This window comes from Pelodiscus sinensis, chromosome 1 (assembly GCF_049634645.1).
Source record: "Pelodiscus sinensis isolate JC-2024 chromosome 1, ASM4963464v1, whole genome shotgun sequence".
NCBI classification, from domain to species: Eukaryota; Metazoa; Chordata; order Testudines; family Trionychidae; genus Pelodiscus; species Pelodiscus sinensis.
This window is the reverse complement of record NC_134711.1, coordinates 84,454,489-84,469,819: the sequence shown is the minus strand read 5'-3', so window position 1 is coordinate 84,469,819 and position 15,331 is coordinate 84,454,489. Positions and strand designations below refer to the sequence as shown.

At 39.2% G+C, this 15,331-nt stretch overlaps 1 protein-coding gene across 1 annotated transcript in view; it reads right to left on the bottom strand.

The window, feature by feature from the left end:
- The window catches only part of SCYL2 (SCY1 like pseudokinase 2), a 54,886-nt gene that overhangs the window by 8,171 nt on the left and 31,384 nt on the right, over window positions 1-15,331 (bottom strand). The window contains exons 12-17 of the mRNA XM_006125853.4: window positions 10,991-11,123; window positions 10,103-10,221; window positions 8,120-8,220; window positions 6,153-6,219; window positions 5,927-6,016; window positions 2,966-3,085 (exon numbers count right to left, since the gene is read on the bottom strand). Coding sequence (XP_006125915.1) covers window positions 2,966-3,085; window positions 5,927-6,016; window positions 6,153-6,219; window positions 8,120-8,220; window positions 10,103-10,221; window positions 10,991-11,123 — 630 coding nt within the window. The remainder of the gene's footprint in view (window positions 1-2,965; window positions 3,086-5,926; window positions 6,017-6,152; window positions 6,220-8,119; window positions 8,221-10,102; window positions 10,222-10,990; window positions 11,124-15,331) is intronic.

The window sequence follows — 15,331 nt, the reverse complement described above, 5'->3', positions numbered from 1 at the left end:
ACGCTATTGTTTTGAGAGCTTGTTTCCCCTGAAGATTTAGTAGTCAGACTTTAAGATAGAAATAGTTGATTAATTGGGCCTCTGGTACATATTTTTATGATTTTACTTAATGGCTATGACTTATTTATACAGCTGTTTTCATTATGCCCCATTTGGCTGTGTTTGCTAACTTGAGCGGTTATAAAGGATGATAAAATACATGTACTCCAATGGTAGTGTAAATTTCTTTTTATTTTCTTTCACAGAATCATAGAATACTAGAACTGGAAGGGACCTTGAGAGGTCATCAAGTCCAGTCCCCTGCCCCAGGACCAAGCACTGTCTAGATCATCCCTGATAGATGTCTATCCAATCTGTTCTTAAAATCTCCAGTGATGGAGATTTCACAACCTCCCTAGGCAATTTATTCCAGTGTTTAACCACTCTGAACGTTAGGAAGTTTTTCCTAATGCCCAACCTAAACCTCCCTTGCTACAATTTAAGCCCATTGCTTCCTGTCCTATCATCAAAGGCCATAGAGAACAATTGTTCTCCCTCCTTCTTGTAACACCCTTTTAGATACTTGAAAATTACTATCATGTCCCTTCTCGGTCCTCTCTTTTCTAAACTAAACAAGAACAATTCTTTCAGTCTTCCCTCATAGGTCATGTTTTCTAGACCTTTAATAATTTTTGATGCTCTTCTCTGGACCTTCTCCAATTTCTCTACATCTTTCTTGAAATGTGGTACCCAGAACCAATTGAGGCCTAATCAGCGCAGAGTAGAGTGGAAGAATGACTTCTCGTGTCTTGCTCACAACACACCTGTTAATGCATCCTAGAATCTTGCTTGCTTTTTTCCCCGCAACAGTGTCACACACATTCCTGCTCATCCAGAAATATAATTTATGCCATCATGTGCCGACAGTGTCCATCTGCTATGTACATTGGACAAATGTCTCAGACACTTCACCAAAGAATCAATGCACACAAAACAGATATCAGACAGTATCACAAAGAAAAAACAAAATACAGGACTACGTAGCACTTTAAAGACTAACAAGATCGTTTATTAGATGATGAGCTTTCATGGGCCAGACCCACTTCCTCAGATCAAATAGTGGAAAAAAAATAGTCACAACCATATATACCAAAGGATACAATTAAAAAAATGAACACATATGAAAAGGACAAATCAAATTTCAGAACAGAAGGGGGATGCGGGGGAAGGTAAATGTCTGTGAGCTAATGGTATTAGAGGTGATAATTGGGGAAGCTATTTTTGTAATGGGTAAGATAGCTAGGGTCTTTGTTGAGACAGTTCTTGCCATTTCAACCAGAAAGGGCATTGTCTCAACGACTTGATTAACTGCATCCTGCTTCAAAGACATTTTAACACCAGACTTGAAAGAGAAACCTCTGAACTGTCATTCATACTTAAATTTGACACTTTATGCCTGGGTCTCAACAAAGATGCTAATTACCTTACCCATTACAAAGATAGCTTCCCCAATTATCACCTCTAATATCATTAGCTCACAGACATTAACCTCCCCCCTCATCCCTCCTCTGTTCTGAAATTTGATTTGTTCTTTTTATATGCGTTCACTTTTTTTGATTGTATCCCTTTGGTATATATGGTCATGCCAATTTTCTTCCACAATTTGATCTGAGGAAGTGGGTCTGGCCCACGAAAGCTCATCACTTAGTAAACCATTTTGTTAGTCTTTAAAGTGCTACATAGTCCTGTTTTTTGTTTCAGCTACACCAGACTAACACGGCTACATCTCTATTACTGTTGTCTTCTGTTTAACTTGTGGTCTACTATAACCTCTAAATCCCTTTCAGCAGTACTCCTTCCTAGACAATCACCATTCTGTATGTGCGTGAAATTGATTGTTTCTTCCTAAGTGGAGTACTTTGCATTTGTCCTTATTAAAATTCATCCTTCAACCATTAAACTTAAACCATTTCTCTAGTTTGTCCAGATAATTTTGAATTTTGACCCTATCCTCCAAAGCAGTTGCAACGCCTCCCGGCCTGGCATCATCTGCAAACTTTATAATCGTACTCTCTATGCCATCATCTAAATCATTGATGAAGATATTGAATAGAACCAGTCCCAAAACAGACCTCTGCAGGACCCCACTTGTTATGCCCTTCCAACATGATTGTGAACCGTTATTAACCTCAGAGAATGGTTATCTTGCCAGTTATGTGCCCACCTTATAGTAGCCCCATCTAGGCTGAATTTCCATAGTTTATTGATAAGAAGGTCATGCAAGACAGTGTCAAATGCCTTACTAAAGTCTAGGTATACCACATCCACCGCTTACCAGTGCACTTTGTTAGTTATTGCTTTTTAAATATTTTTTTCTTCTTCCATATCTATGAATTGTTTAAAAATACATGTTCTATCTATGGTTTTTGTTTGTACTAGTGGTGCACATCCACACATTACCTCAGTACTGGTGTTGCACATAAGAAAATTCAGTGCACACATGGATGGAAAACATTACAGGGAGAACTGTTTCTAGCCCATTTCCTGCTACCTTATACACACCTTTAAAAATCTGTAATCAACATAGCATGCCAAGCTCACTTTCCTTATGTGCTGCATTCCTACCCTCCTTCCTCTCTTTATCAACTTAGGCTGTAAGCTCTTTGGGGCAAAGATTATCTTCTTGTAAGCTTGTATTGTATCTAGAACAACGGGGCTCCATATCATGATGTTACTTTTGGACATGACTGTATCTTAAATCTTAGTAATATTGCAATTGATGCATTGAGCAGAACAGAACAGTTTGTTCTTGTTTAGCTACAATGACTCCACAGTATCACTATAACTGAAAAACAGGGAGCGGGGAATGTCAATAAACAGAGAAGGTAAGACATAGAAAATAGTAATTTCTATAACCCATCGAGTGCTTGCAAGGAGGTAGTGATAAAGTTACCATGGAAACTGTTTAGTGGAGACCTTTTCTCACCTGTTTCAGCGGAGCTGTGACTGTATGTTGTTGAGGCTTAAGTGGTTGCTGATTTTTCAACTTTTGTGCCTGTTCCTGTTCTTTTGCTAATTTTTGCTTCTCCTCAAGTGTAAGTGATACCTTTAAAACACAGAGCATTAGCATTAACATTGGATAGAAGATCTCATGTTATAGTCATGGGTATTGATAGAAAAAGTCAAGGACAAGTCACAGGCAGAAAACAAAAACACACAGCCTGTAACCTCAGTTGGTACTCAGTGAGAAGGAGGGGGTTTGGTGAGCCTGGCAGGATCTCTACTTAATTCCTTGTGGCTTCATGGAAATGGCGACGTATCCCTCTTTCAGCTCCTTGGAGGAGGCGCAGCCAGGGGACTGTGCACGCTGCCTCCACCCTGAGCACCAATTCTGAAGCTCTGATTGGCCAGGAACTGCAACCAATGGGAGCTCTAGGAGCAAAAAGAGGAACACATCACTGCTTCTCGGGAGTCCCTTCCCCACACCCATCGTAAATGCTGACCCGAGCCCACAACCCCTCCTGCACTCTAAGATTGTCCCTGCTCAGGTGGCTCATAGGCCAGCTGCAGCAGCCACTGCAGAAAACAACGTGGTCCCGAAAGTTACAGAATCCATGACCTCTTTGACAAATCTGCAGCCTTATCCATGACTACCTAATTTATAATACATTAAATCTAAATGACAGTGCTAGTTATTTAATGATATGGTACATACTTTTCCTTCTAAAAATAAACGTCATTTCAAAACTTATCACAAATACCTATCACTTTTAGAAAACACAAGTAATTAAAAAGAAAATGAATTGTTAAGGATATCAAAACTAACACTACCCACATAGTTTCTTCAATATGAAGAAATTACTATTTTAAATCACAATACCTCAGCCACAATTTGCTGGGGTTTAAAGAAAAACAACATATGTTATGTACATATTTTATTTGAAAGAATACATGAAAAGATCAGTTAACATGTAGCTGACTTGTGTGTGATGTCATAATTGATGTTTGTTAGAATTGGTTTTTCCTCAAGAATAATGTAGGTTTAGTTTGACAGAAAAATCTAAGCTACCAATTTATCTGTGGATTGTCATTTAAGGCTCATCAGTGTATCATAAAACAGAAACAAGGTAGGTAAAGGAATATCTTTTACCGGACCAACTTCTGTTGGCGGAAGGTACAAGTTCTTGAAAAAAAGTTACTCACTTCATGCAGTAACAATTGTTGTTCAAGATGTGTCCCCCTGTGAGTACTCCACAGTTAGTCTCAGGCTCCTCCTGGCACCACAGATGAGAGACTTTGAGAGCAGCCATAGGGCAAGCTGTGCATGCACAAGCGGAGAGTGGTGCTCCCGCCTGTGAAGTAGCGCATGGAGCCCGCTTCTCCTTGGTTTCTTCTTTGACACTCTCATGGACTACTATTATTGCCTGAAGAAGTGGGGAGGAGGGCAGGTAATGGGACACCCACGGGGACACACATCTCGAAGAACAATCGTTACTGCACAAAGTGAGTAACTTCTCTTTCTTCTTCGAGTGATGTCCCTGTGGGTGCTCCTCAGTTGGCGACTGTGTAGCAGTACCCATTGAGATGGACTTCAATCAATTGCTATACATTGTGGAGAAAACAACGCTGGCTACTGCGGTATCTGTTGCGGAGCATGGTGGAATAGCGTAATGCTTTATGAAGGTGTGATTAGATGACCATGTCGCTGATCTGCGTATTTCCTGGAGATTCTCTTTATGACAGCAGCGGAGCAGAGGAGAGAACTGAGCTCTGTCTGTGGCCGAGGGCAGCGAAGAAGGAACTGAGGAGAAGCGGGATGTGCATGCTACTTCAAAGCGGAAGCGCCACTTTCTGCTCACGCATTCACAGCCCGCCCAATCGCTGCTCTCAAAGTCTCTAATCTGTGGTGCCTGATACCAACTGTGGAGCACCCACAGGAACATCACTCAAAGAAGAACTACACAGAGTTCTTTATGTCGAATAAAAGAAACCAGAGTGTCTGAGGCTTAGAAATTAGAGTGTTAAGTTTAAATTAAATGTAAACTTAACTCCGACATTCCAATTTCTTTCATCAGACCTGAAAAAGAACTCTCTAATTTTTATGTTTTTACATCTCATCTCAGAGTAACATGGTTGCAACAACACTGCAAACAAATTAATAAAATTATATAACGTATATATTTTTTCAAAGGGGTTTTGTATTTATATTTTGAGATTGCTGAAAAAAGTTTTGAGTATTTGAATTTAATTTTTGTTGATGATGGAAGGGGAATTGCCTTTGTAATCTATTTTAAAAGAAGGAGATAATTTGGAATATAAGAAGGAAGATAATATTTCTGAATTTCTTTTGGCTACTACTATAACTAGAATAGTTGATTTATTTAGTAGTAGTAAGGACCTCAAATAGATTATCAACTCTAAAATTAAGCAGTCTGTTTTCTTTCATATTTTGCCTCCTTTAGCTTTTTGCTATCATGGTCGCTGTTTCAATTTTTTAAGTTTGCCTCTGCCTCCTAACCCAGCAATTGTTTTTCCTCTATATTCCCTTTGGTATCCTTAGCTTAAGGCTGCATGAGATACCGTAAACAGAAAATGCAAACCAAACTACCAACATCCTGCTATACAGTTTTGTTGTTGGCACAGTAGGGGAAAAGTCTAATTGATAATATTACTTGCTGCCTGTACTGCTGGTGTCAGTTTTCAGTAAAATTGTTTCAAAGAGATTCAGGAACATAATGAAGAATTTAAACACTTGTCACTACTCTTCACCTTGTGGACATTCAGAGTGATCTGCTGAGCAAAACAAGTCAGTTATTCTCTTTAAACATTAAAGTATCATATGTATTTATATGCATATTTTTGGCACAATTCAGGCCTTTTGTTTCTAGCATATATGCCTTTTACACAAGGCAGCTGCATAACAAAACACTAAAGAAAAATAGCTTACCTTTTTCTGTTTTGATAATAGCCCATTCTCTTTACTATCTGATCCACTAGCTGGAATGTCTCTTCCAGTACTGCTGAACACCTTGTCAATCTGTTCAAATTGAAAAAGATATATCCATGAACAATTTTAATTTTTGTAATTCACAATAAATATAAAACAAATATTACAGAGCTAATTTCAAATGAAATGCCTCTATGTGTAATGAATGCAAAATATTGTCTCTTACCTGATTACCTGTACTATTAGATTTTGTTTCTTCAGATACGTTCATTTGATTATTTATATCCAAAGATCTGTAGTACAAAGTAAACAGTCACAATCTTTATCCAAAGTTAATAATTCTGAAAGTTAACATAGAAGATAATTTTTCTTTTCACAGCACAGCTGTATTTTGTGTGCGCATGCATGTATGAAATTAAAAAGATGGTATTTTAAATTGGAATGAGTTATTTAATGCGAAATTTCAAATACTCTGTTTCTCTCCAAAACAAGAGTAGGTAGATATGTAAAGCTAGTTTAGAGTGATTTGATTTAAACCCATGCTAAATCTTGTGAAATGGACCTAGCGTGATGAGTTTTGTTTTTGAAAGGACCCAAATTTTCTCCAGTGTAATTTTTCAGTCCTTGATAACTAATGAAAGCCAACCGTTTAAATATATTTTCATAGTGTAGAACTGTACTAAAAGACGTTGATGTATAGACCATTACCATATTAGTAAATTTGTTAGCAAACTAAAAAACACTGACAAATGTAGTTTAATTTTATTACAATACTTTGCAGTAAGTGTACAATATTCAATTTTGAGTCAAATCTTTGCTGAGAAAGTGGTGGTGGTAGAAGAAAGTCACCCATTTATGAGTGTGATCAGTAACTGAATTAGAAACTAGCAAGGCTCTACAGCAGGGATTGGCAACCTACACACCTGCCACTTCTGATTTTCAGTGGCATGTGTAACGGGAGCTCAGCCCTGCCCCTCCTCCCCCGTGCAGCCCTGCAGCTAAGGCTCCTCAGCGGCACCTGCGGCTTCAGGGGCTGGTCTAGGACCACGAGACTGCGGTAGTGGCGCCTCCAGGGCTGGCCTGAGACCACATGGCTGTGGCAGTTGCTGCAAAGGGCGTGAAGCTAGGTAAGCATCACCGCTCACGCCGAGTCCACCACACTCCAATCCCCCTCACTTACTCCCCTTCCCCTGCCAAGACCCCCCACCTGTAGCTTGCTCTGACACCCTCCGTTGTTCCTATACCCTACCCCCTCCTCGCCAGACACGCTACCTCCATCCTGCTCCTGCACCCTTCCTGCTGGCCTGGCGAGACACCTAACCCCACCCTGCTCCTGCATCCACCATTGCTCTTGCACCCTCCCTCCTGGCCACACACTGCATCATCCCTTGCTCCTGCTCCCTCCCCCGGCCAGATACCCTACCTTCCTCACAGATCTCGCATTCTCACCCACTCTTGCACTCCAACTCCCTCCCAGATCCTGCACTCCATCCCTAACCCACTCACTGGCAGCCCTGTCTCGCACACTGAACGAAATTTTTGTCCCTACTCCAGAGCCTAAGGTAGTCCATAACATCCACTAACTCCGGAACACCAGAAAAGTAAATCTGGCCAATGGGAAATGCTGAACCTCAGTCCTCCCTGTCCCTTCCCCTCACCCCGTGAGGCTGGAGCGTCAGACAAGTGAGGTATCAGAAGAGTGGGGGCCATATCCATAAGGATTGGGGGCTCAGGGAGTTTTTTTTGCTTCTCACTTGTGTGGTCCCCAACTGATTTTTCTGTGGGGCACTGGCCTCTGACCCAAAAAGGTTCCGCACACTTGCCATAAAGAAAGAAAACATTGAAACCTTTTGTGTTGGACATAAATTAGTATTTTACTTTATTTAAAACTAAGTTTGAGAAACTAACATGAGAAAGTTAAAATGCTTATTCTGCTTATTAATGTAAATTAAACCGTTCTCCCTAGCAGCATCTGGTTCAGAAAATATGGTCACCATACCCAGCTTGCTACTTCCCCCTCCTCCCGCCCCGGCACACAGATCCGTAAATAAAAGTGAATACGTTAAATCTTGGCACGCCACTTCTGAAAGGTTACCAACTCCTGCTCTATAACATGCGCAGCAACAACTAGAGATGTTTCACTTTTGCTCATTCAGGTGGAACTGAAATTCATTATAACACACCCACACTTACTTTTGCTGTTCTTGCATAATATGAAGTTGTTCAAGTTTGGTCTTATGTTCAACCTCCAATCTACTAAGCATATCTTTTATGACAGAAATGAAGGAATTGAACTATAAAGGAAATGGGTGAAAAGTTAAGATTTTGCATTGTGATGATAAATAGAGAGAGAGATGCATTGTGTTCTAACAATTCATTGCTAGAAATCCAGTTACATACAACTTTCAACAACTGTTCAATAGATTTATAAAATCTGTATTAGGTATTCACAGATATAGTAAGAAAACACAGTTACTTACCATCATAACTGTTGTTCTTTGAGATGTGTTGCTAATGTCCATTCCACTTAGGTCTGCATGCAGTGCATGCACAGATTGTTGGAGAGTTTTCCCTTAGCAATACCCGTCAGGCCAGCAGGGGAGGCCCCTGGAGTGGCACTACTATAGCAGTGCATATATACCCCTGCTGGTCCTACAACCTCTCAGTTTCTTCTTGCCGGAATCCTCCGACATAGGGGAGGTAGGTGGGATGTGGAATTGACATGAACACCACATCAAAGAATAACAGTTACGAAGATAAGTAACCATTTTTTCTTTGAGTGCTTGCTCATGTCCATTCCATTTTTGCAACACAGCCCTGCCCACTGCCGCATCCTCCCTGGCTTGCTGCGCTATTTGCAAAGGCGTGCACATATGACTATGTGGCCACCCTATAGATTTCCACAGTGGGCACCTGAGCAATGAAGGCAGTGGAAGACGCTTGGACCCTAGTTGAACTAGGGCGTGGAGAGCCAGAAGGGGTATATGCATGCTGCTGTAGCAGTGCCACTCCAGGGGGCTCTCCTCCTGGCCTGACGGGAAAACTCACCGAAAATCTGTGCATGTGGCACACGCACACCTAAGTAGAATGGACATGAGCAAGAAGTGTATCTGTTTTTGCATAATATAGTCAACTGTGAGCAGAGTAATGTGGTGGGGCTGTTATTTAGTCAATTTACTGTCTAAAAATTTCCTCTTAGGAATTCACTTTCCTTCTAAATTTATTACAGAAATATAATTGCACTGTTACAATATTGGCAACACTTGTAAAGAAAGCTTTAAAAATGCATTCTAGCTTTTGATGATCTGTACAATGTATTAATGTTAGTTGGTTAATTACATTTAGAAGGCATTGCATTATAACTCCAGAGCCCCTTTATTTCTGATGCTTTGATTAAATCCCAATAAATTTTGTTGTGAACACTTTTGTGGAATATTTGAATGGGACTATATGTTTGCTAATGGGAAATTTCCCAACAGCCTTATGAAGTTCTTGTTTACATTTTTTCCAGTGTTTATATTCTACATCCATCATCTGCAAACTCAGACAAGTTTGTAGTCAGTCTCTTGAGTGGATCACTGTCTATATAATGTAAAAACAACAGACGAGTAGAAGGAGTATGTGTCAGGGAGTGATTTCAGTTAGAAATATTTACTTACCAACATCCTGGCTAGAAAACCCAAAATGCTTTAAAATGCCAGAAAGTAAACATGGGTTTGTTAGAGGATTTTCTGAAGTATGTAACTCTCTCAAGCTTCTATTAACCATAAATCAAGCCTGTTGGCTGACAATTTCTTACATCTGAAGGTATGTATTTCAGTTACCAAGCTAAACTGGATTTCATTGCCAAAAATATTCTAGAAGAAGCATTAATTTAAGACAGAGTTTGAAAACTGAAGATCTAGCAATAAGTAATGGATATAACAGGTCTAAACATGAAAACATCACATTTAGAATCTTAAAATAAAACTACTGACCAGATCTTCTATATAAGCACTGCTCTTTAAGGCCATGAATTCTGATACTATCACTAGAAGCATTTATCACTGATTATTAGTCTCACATTGAAATGTGCTAACATATACAGCATTTTGTCTGAGAACTCTTGATTTTGTATCTACTTCAAGACCAGTTCATTAAGTAAAAGCATACAAACACAATTAAAACTGTTCGTACCTGATTGAGATTAAGATTGTTCTCAATACTAAGTGGAATTAGATGGGGCAATACTTTTCCTGCAAGCTGTTCTTTGGTCATTCCCAGCTTCTTATGAGTAAATGTACATTTGTAAATTCCTGATATTGAACATTAAAATAGCAAGATTGGTAGTTTAGTGGTTAATATTGTGAACAAGCTCCAAGAAAGCTACACATACTTTATGTACTGATAGTAAAACTGAACAAAGAACTCAAAGACCAGAATACCAGGGGGAAAAAAATCTATACATAAAGGAACTAATTCATTTTCAACTAAATATAAAATAAAAAACACACAAAGGTGAAAGACTTTAGTATTGAACTCCAATGCAACTTGGTTACAAAAAGAAAGGTTTTTCACAACCTGTTTTAGTTGTTTTGAACTCATTTTATGCAACTTAAGTATCACAAGTAAACTTGGAAGATCAGAGAACCCAGCTCATTAGAGTCCAGAAAGAAACTGCATAAGAGAAATGCAACTAGGCAGTGTAAAGGGATTCTGTGCTGGACAGAAAAGCTATTTGGAAAGCCAGATTTTACAATTCAACTGCTGAAGAGGAAACAGGAGGTAACAGGGATTTATAATGCTCTAAGGCAGATTCAGATTACCCCTGCAGCTGTGGAGACCAAAAGAGCCACAGAAGCTCCATTGGTCCACAGACAAGGAGGACAATTGTGAAATACATCTCATACAGAACAGAGGAGATTTAGGAATAAAATTTGGAAAAAAAAGGCCATCTCTGAGAAGTCAGAAACAGCTAGAAGGCTTTTACATGAATTGTTAGCTAAGGAACTATGCAGAACCATCAATATACCACAGAGATTATAACAAAAACCATAACAAGGAGGGACATTAAATATTAATTACCTAAAATTCCCATAAGCACTGCAGGTTCCTTAGATGGAATTTGTTGCAGAAAGGGCAGAATGTCATCAAGTACAAACCACTTATCCAAATATTCCAAAATCTTTCCCAAGCACACTAAGGAGTTTACGCGGACCTATTAAATATGTAACAGAAGTTGAGCAACATCTCTAGTTTCTATTTAAAACATTTTTTAAAAGAACAAGTTTAAATCTTTATATAAACAGATTAAACACAAAAATCAACTTTTATTTTAACAAAAGTGTTAACAGACTAAATAAAATAACTCAACATACTACATTTTTACAAGACTGAAATAGACAGAACCCAAATTTCTCTAATATACAGTTATGATTACACATTACTATAAAAATGACATCTTGAACCACAGACATGAAGGGTTAGCAGGGATCTTGAGAAGTTATCAAGTACAGCTCCAATGCCAAACCAGGACAAAGTAAACTCAGACCACCCGTGACAGGAGTTTGTCCAACCTGTTCTTAAAAGCTTTCAGTAATAGGGATTCTATAACCTCCCTTGGAAGCCTATTCCATTGCTGAACTACTTTTACAGTAGTAGTAGTAGCTTTCTTAATATCTATGCTAAATGTCCCTTGCTGCAGATCAACCCCCATCAGCTCATCACTTCTTGTCCTCCCTTCAGTGAACATGGAGAACAATTAATCACAGTCCTCTTTTGTCTTCAGACATGTTAAGGGCTGCTCTAATCAGGGTGTGTCTAGACTACGGGGGGGGGGGAGGTTTTCGAAAAAATTGGCCTTTTAAAAAAAAAAAAAAAATCCCCTGTATCAAGACTGCTGGCACATTCTTTCGAAAGTAAATCTAAAGAACACGGCAGTTTTTTCAACCGCGGAAAACCTTGTTTTACGAGGAATAACGCCTTTTTTCGAAAGTGCTCTTCAAAAGTATTTTTTAAAAAAAAAACGCCATGTAATGCAAACTGTGCTTTTTCGAAAGAGAGCAGCCAGACTGTCTGGATGCTCTCTTTCGAAAAAGTGGCTTGCTTTTTGAAAGTACTGGTTTTAGTCTAGATTACAAACCTCTTTTGAAAGAGGCTTTTTCATGAGATACTTTCGAAAAAAGTACATGAGATACTTTCCAATCTAGGCTTGCAGTCTAGATGTAGCCTCAAGGTCCCCAATTCAGTCTTGTTTTCTCAAGACTAAACATGTCTTTTTTTGTAAACAATCCTTTCCTCACAGGTGAGGTTTTCTATGGATAAACCGATAAGGAATAACCTTTTATCATTTAACTGTTCTCCATCCAATTTGTCTAGATCTTTCCTAAAGTGTGGTGACCAGAATGGGACTCTGTATGCCAGCTGAGGCCTCAACAGTACCATGTAGAATGGAACCATTACACCTCCATGTCTTACATACAACAGTTCTGTTAATATAACCCAAAATATTAGATGTCACATATTATATTCCCCACTCAGCTGCATCACATTGTTGACAAATGGACAATTTGTGCTCCACTATAACCTCCACATCCTCTTCAGCAGTCATCACCTCACAAATTATTCCCCATTTTGTAGTTTGCAAGTTTGATTTTTCTTTCATAAGTGAAATACTCTGTACTTGTATTTATTGAATTTCATTTCTTAGATTTCTGACCAATTCTCTAATTTTGTCCAGGTTGCATTTTATAAGCACACTCTCCTCCATTATCCAAGTTATTAATAAAAATACTGAATAGTACTGGAACCCAGGACTGACTCCAATGGGACTCCACTAGATATGCCCTCAGAGTTTGACAGTGAATCACTGATAACCACTCTGAGCAGTCTTTCAAAGAGTTGTGTATGCACATTAAGAGTAATTTCATTTAGGCTACATTTCCAAGTTTACGTATAAATATGCTATTTGTGTCAAAAGTCTTACTAAAATCAAGAGACATCATGTCTACTGCTTCTCCCCTGCACCTCACCCCACTTACTAGGCCAGTTACCATGTCAAAGAAGGCAATTCGATTTTTAGCATGACTTGGTTTTGAAAAATACATTCATCCACCCATCTTACTATACTCTAATTGCTTACAAACTGATTGTTTAATAATTTGTTTCAGTATATTTCTAGGTATCAGAGTTCAGCTTACTGGATTCCCCAAGTCCTCTTTGCTCCCTTAAATAAAAAAAAAAGAAAAGAAAAAAAAAGAAAAGAAAAAAGAAACTCTATGCTTGCCTTTCTCCAGTCTTCTAGGACCTCACCCATCCTCCATGAATGTTCAAAGATAATTACTACAGGTTATACCCTTAACTGGGACTCTCTAATCTGGCAACATCTGTGGTCCACAGAGCCCAGGTACAGGGAGGTCAGACTGTGGGGCAGGATCATTGGGGGGAGCAACTCACATGGGAGCCCCATGTTGGGGGGGGTGCGTAAAGGGACAGGTAGCACAGCGGAGAGTCTGCTCCCTATGGTTGGGAGGTAGCAGTGGTTGGCAGCGGCCAGAGCTCTGGCCCCAGCCCCAGCCCCAGCCCCAGCCCCAGCCCCAGCTGCAGCCAGGGACCTCCAGCCCTGGCCATGGAGCTCCCAGATCTGGCAGCAGCTGCAGAGCTTGGGGTCAAGCAGCAGTAGCTGCTAAGGAGCCACAGCTGGGCAGGCAGCAGCAGCAGAGCTAGGCTAGAGCCTTAGCAGCTGGCAGGAGTTCAGCATGGGCCACGTTGGGAGGAAGCTTCCCTAGTCCAGCAAATCCCCTCGTTTGGGACTGGTCAGGTCCTGAGGGTGCTGGACAAGGGAGGTCCAACCTGTAATGGTTCAGAGATTTTTTTTCCGCTAGCTCTTCAAGTACCCCAAGATGAATTTCATCACATTGTGCCAACTTGAATACATCTAATTTATTTAAATAATCTTTTATCTGTGGAGTCCCTATTTTGGCATGTGTTCTTTCCTCCTTGTTGTTAGGATTAACTGTGTATCCAGTCAGCATTAAAATAGGCATTAAATACCTCAGTTATTTTTATGTCATCTGTTATTAGCTCTCCTTTCCCACTAAGCAGAGGACTTAAGTTTTCCTTCATCTTTTTCTTGCTCCTAATGCATTTAAAGAAGCTCTTATTGCCTTTTTTCCCCTCTGCTTCATGCAACTCATTTTGTGCTGCCTTTCTGATTTTGGTCCTACATACTTATACTGTTATTTTATACTACTCCTTATCAATTCATCCGTTTTCCACTTTTTGTGGAATTCCATTTTGATTTTCAAGTCCTGAAGAGCTCCTAATGGAGCCATACTGCCTCTTACAACTCTTCCAATCTTTCCTTTGTATTGAAATAATGTGCAGCTGTGCCTTTAATAAAGTCTCCTTGAGAAACTGTCAATTCTTCTGAACTTCTATCTCCCTTAGACTTTCTTCCCTTGGGACCATAACTACCAATTCTCTGCGTTCACTGAAATTTACTTCTTTGAAGTCCATTGTTCTTATTCTCTTGCTCTCACAGAATCTTGAAATCAATCATTTCATGATCATTTGCACCAAAATCGCTTTTCACCCATTTCCTTCTTGTTGGTCACAAAGTCTAATATGGCCTAATAAAGTCTATCCCCCTCATTAGGTCTACTTTCTGAAACAGAAAGTTGTCCCAAATATATTCCAGAAGCTTATTGGAAATTGTGTTTTGCCTTATTATTTTTCCAACAGATGCATGACTGAAGTCCCCTATTACTACCAGATCTTATGTTTTGAATATTTCCACGTTTCATGCAGTGTGTATCTCCTACAACCCATCTGTTTTGCTAAAATATCAAAACAAGTTTATTTTAATTTCCAGTATTACATATAACTTGCATGGGGAAAACATCACATTGAAAATATTCCATTTGGCAAGACATGAATTCTAATGTTAACTCTTTTCTGCTATCAAAAATGTAGAGGGGGAAGAATAAAGACTGTACTATTCAGTACAATTCATTTACTTGTATTTGATACAGTCCTCCAACAGAAACTGTATTAGAATTAAACTAACTGCACACTTGATACTATGCACTAGACAAACTATGATAGAATTTCATGTTCTGTTGTAATATTGTCTTTGCACTGATCATGCACAATACATTTTTGTTGTAATGTAAGTGTTATCTGCTTAATTTAGTAGAATGATACAGAACCATAACTTAGTAAGTGGTGTAACTCAATACAGAAACTAGAGGAACCTACAGTATCCTGCAGGACTCCTTCCCACACATCACAGGTTGTCTTGGATTTCTTCAGCAAATAAGAGCTATCCCATGGTTGCTAAGATGATTTCAACACTTCTGCTTTGCTTCAAAAATCTTTTCTGATCATAAATAAGGCTCAAATATTAATAATTGTAGGATATTTTTA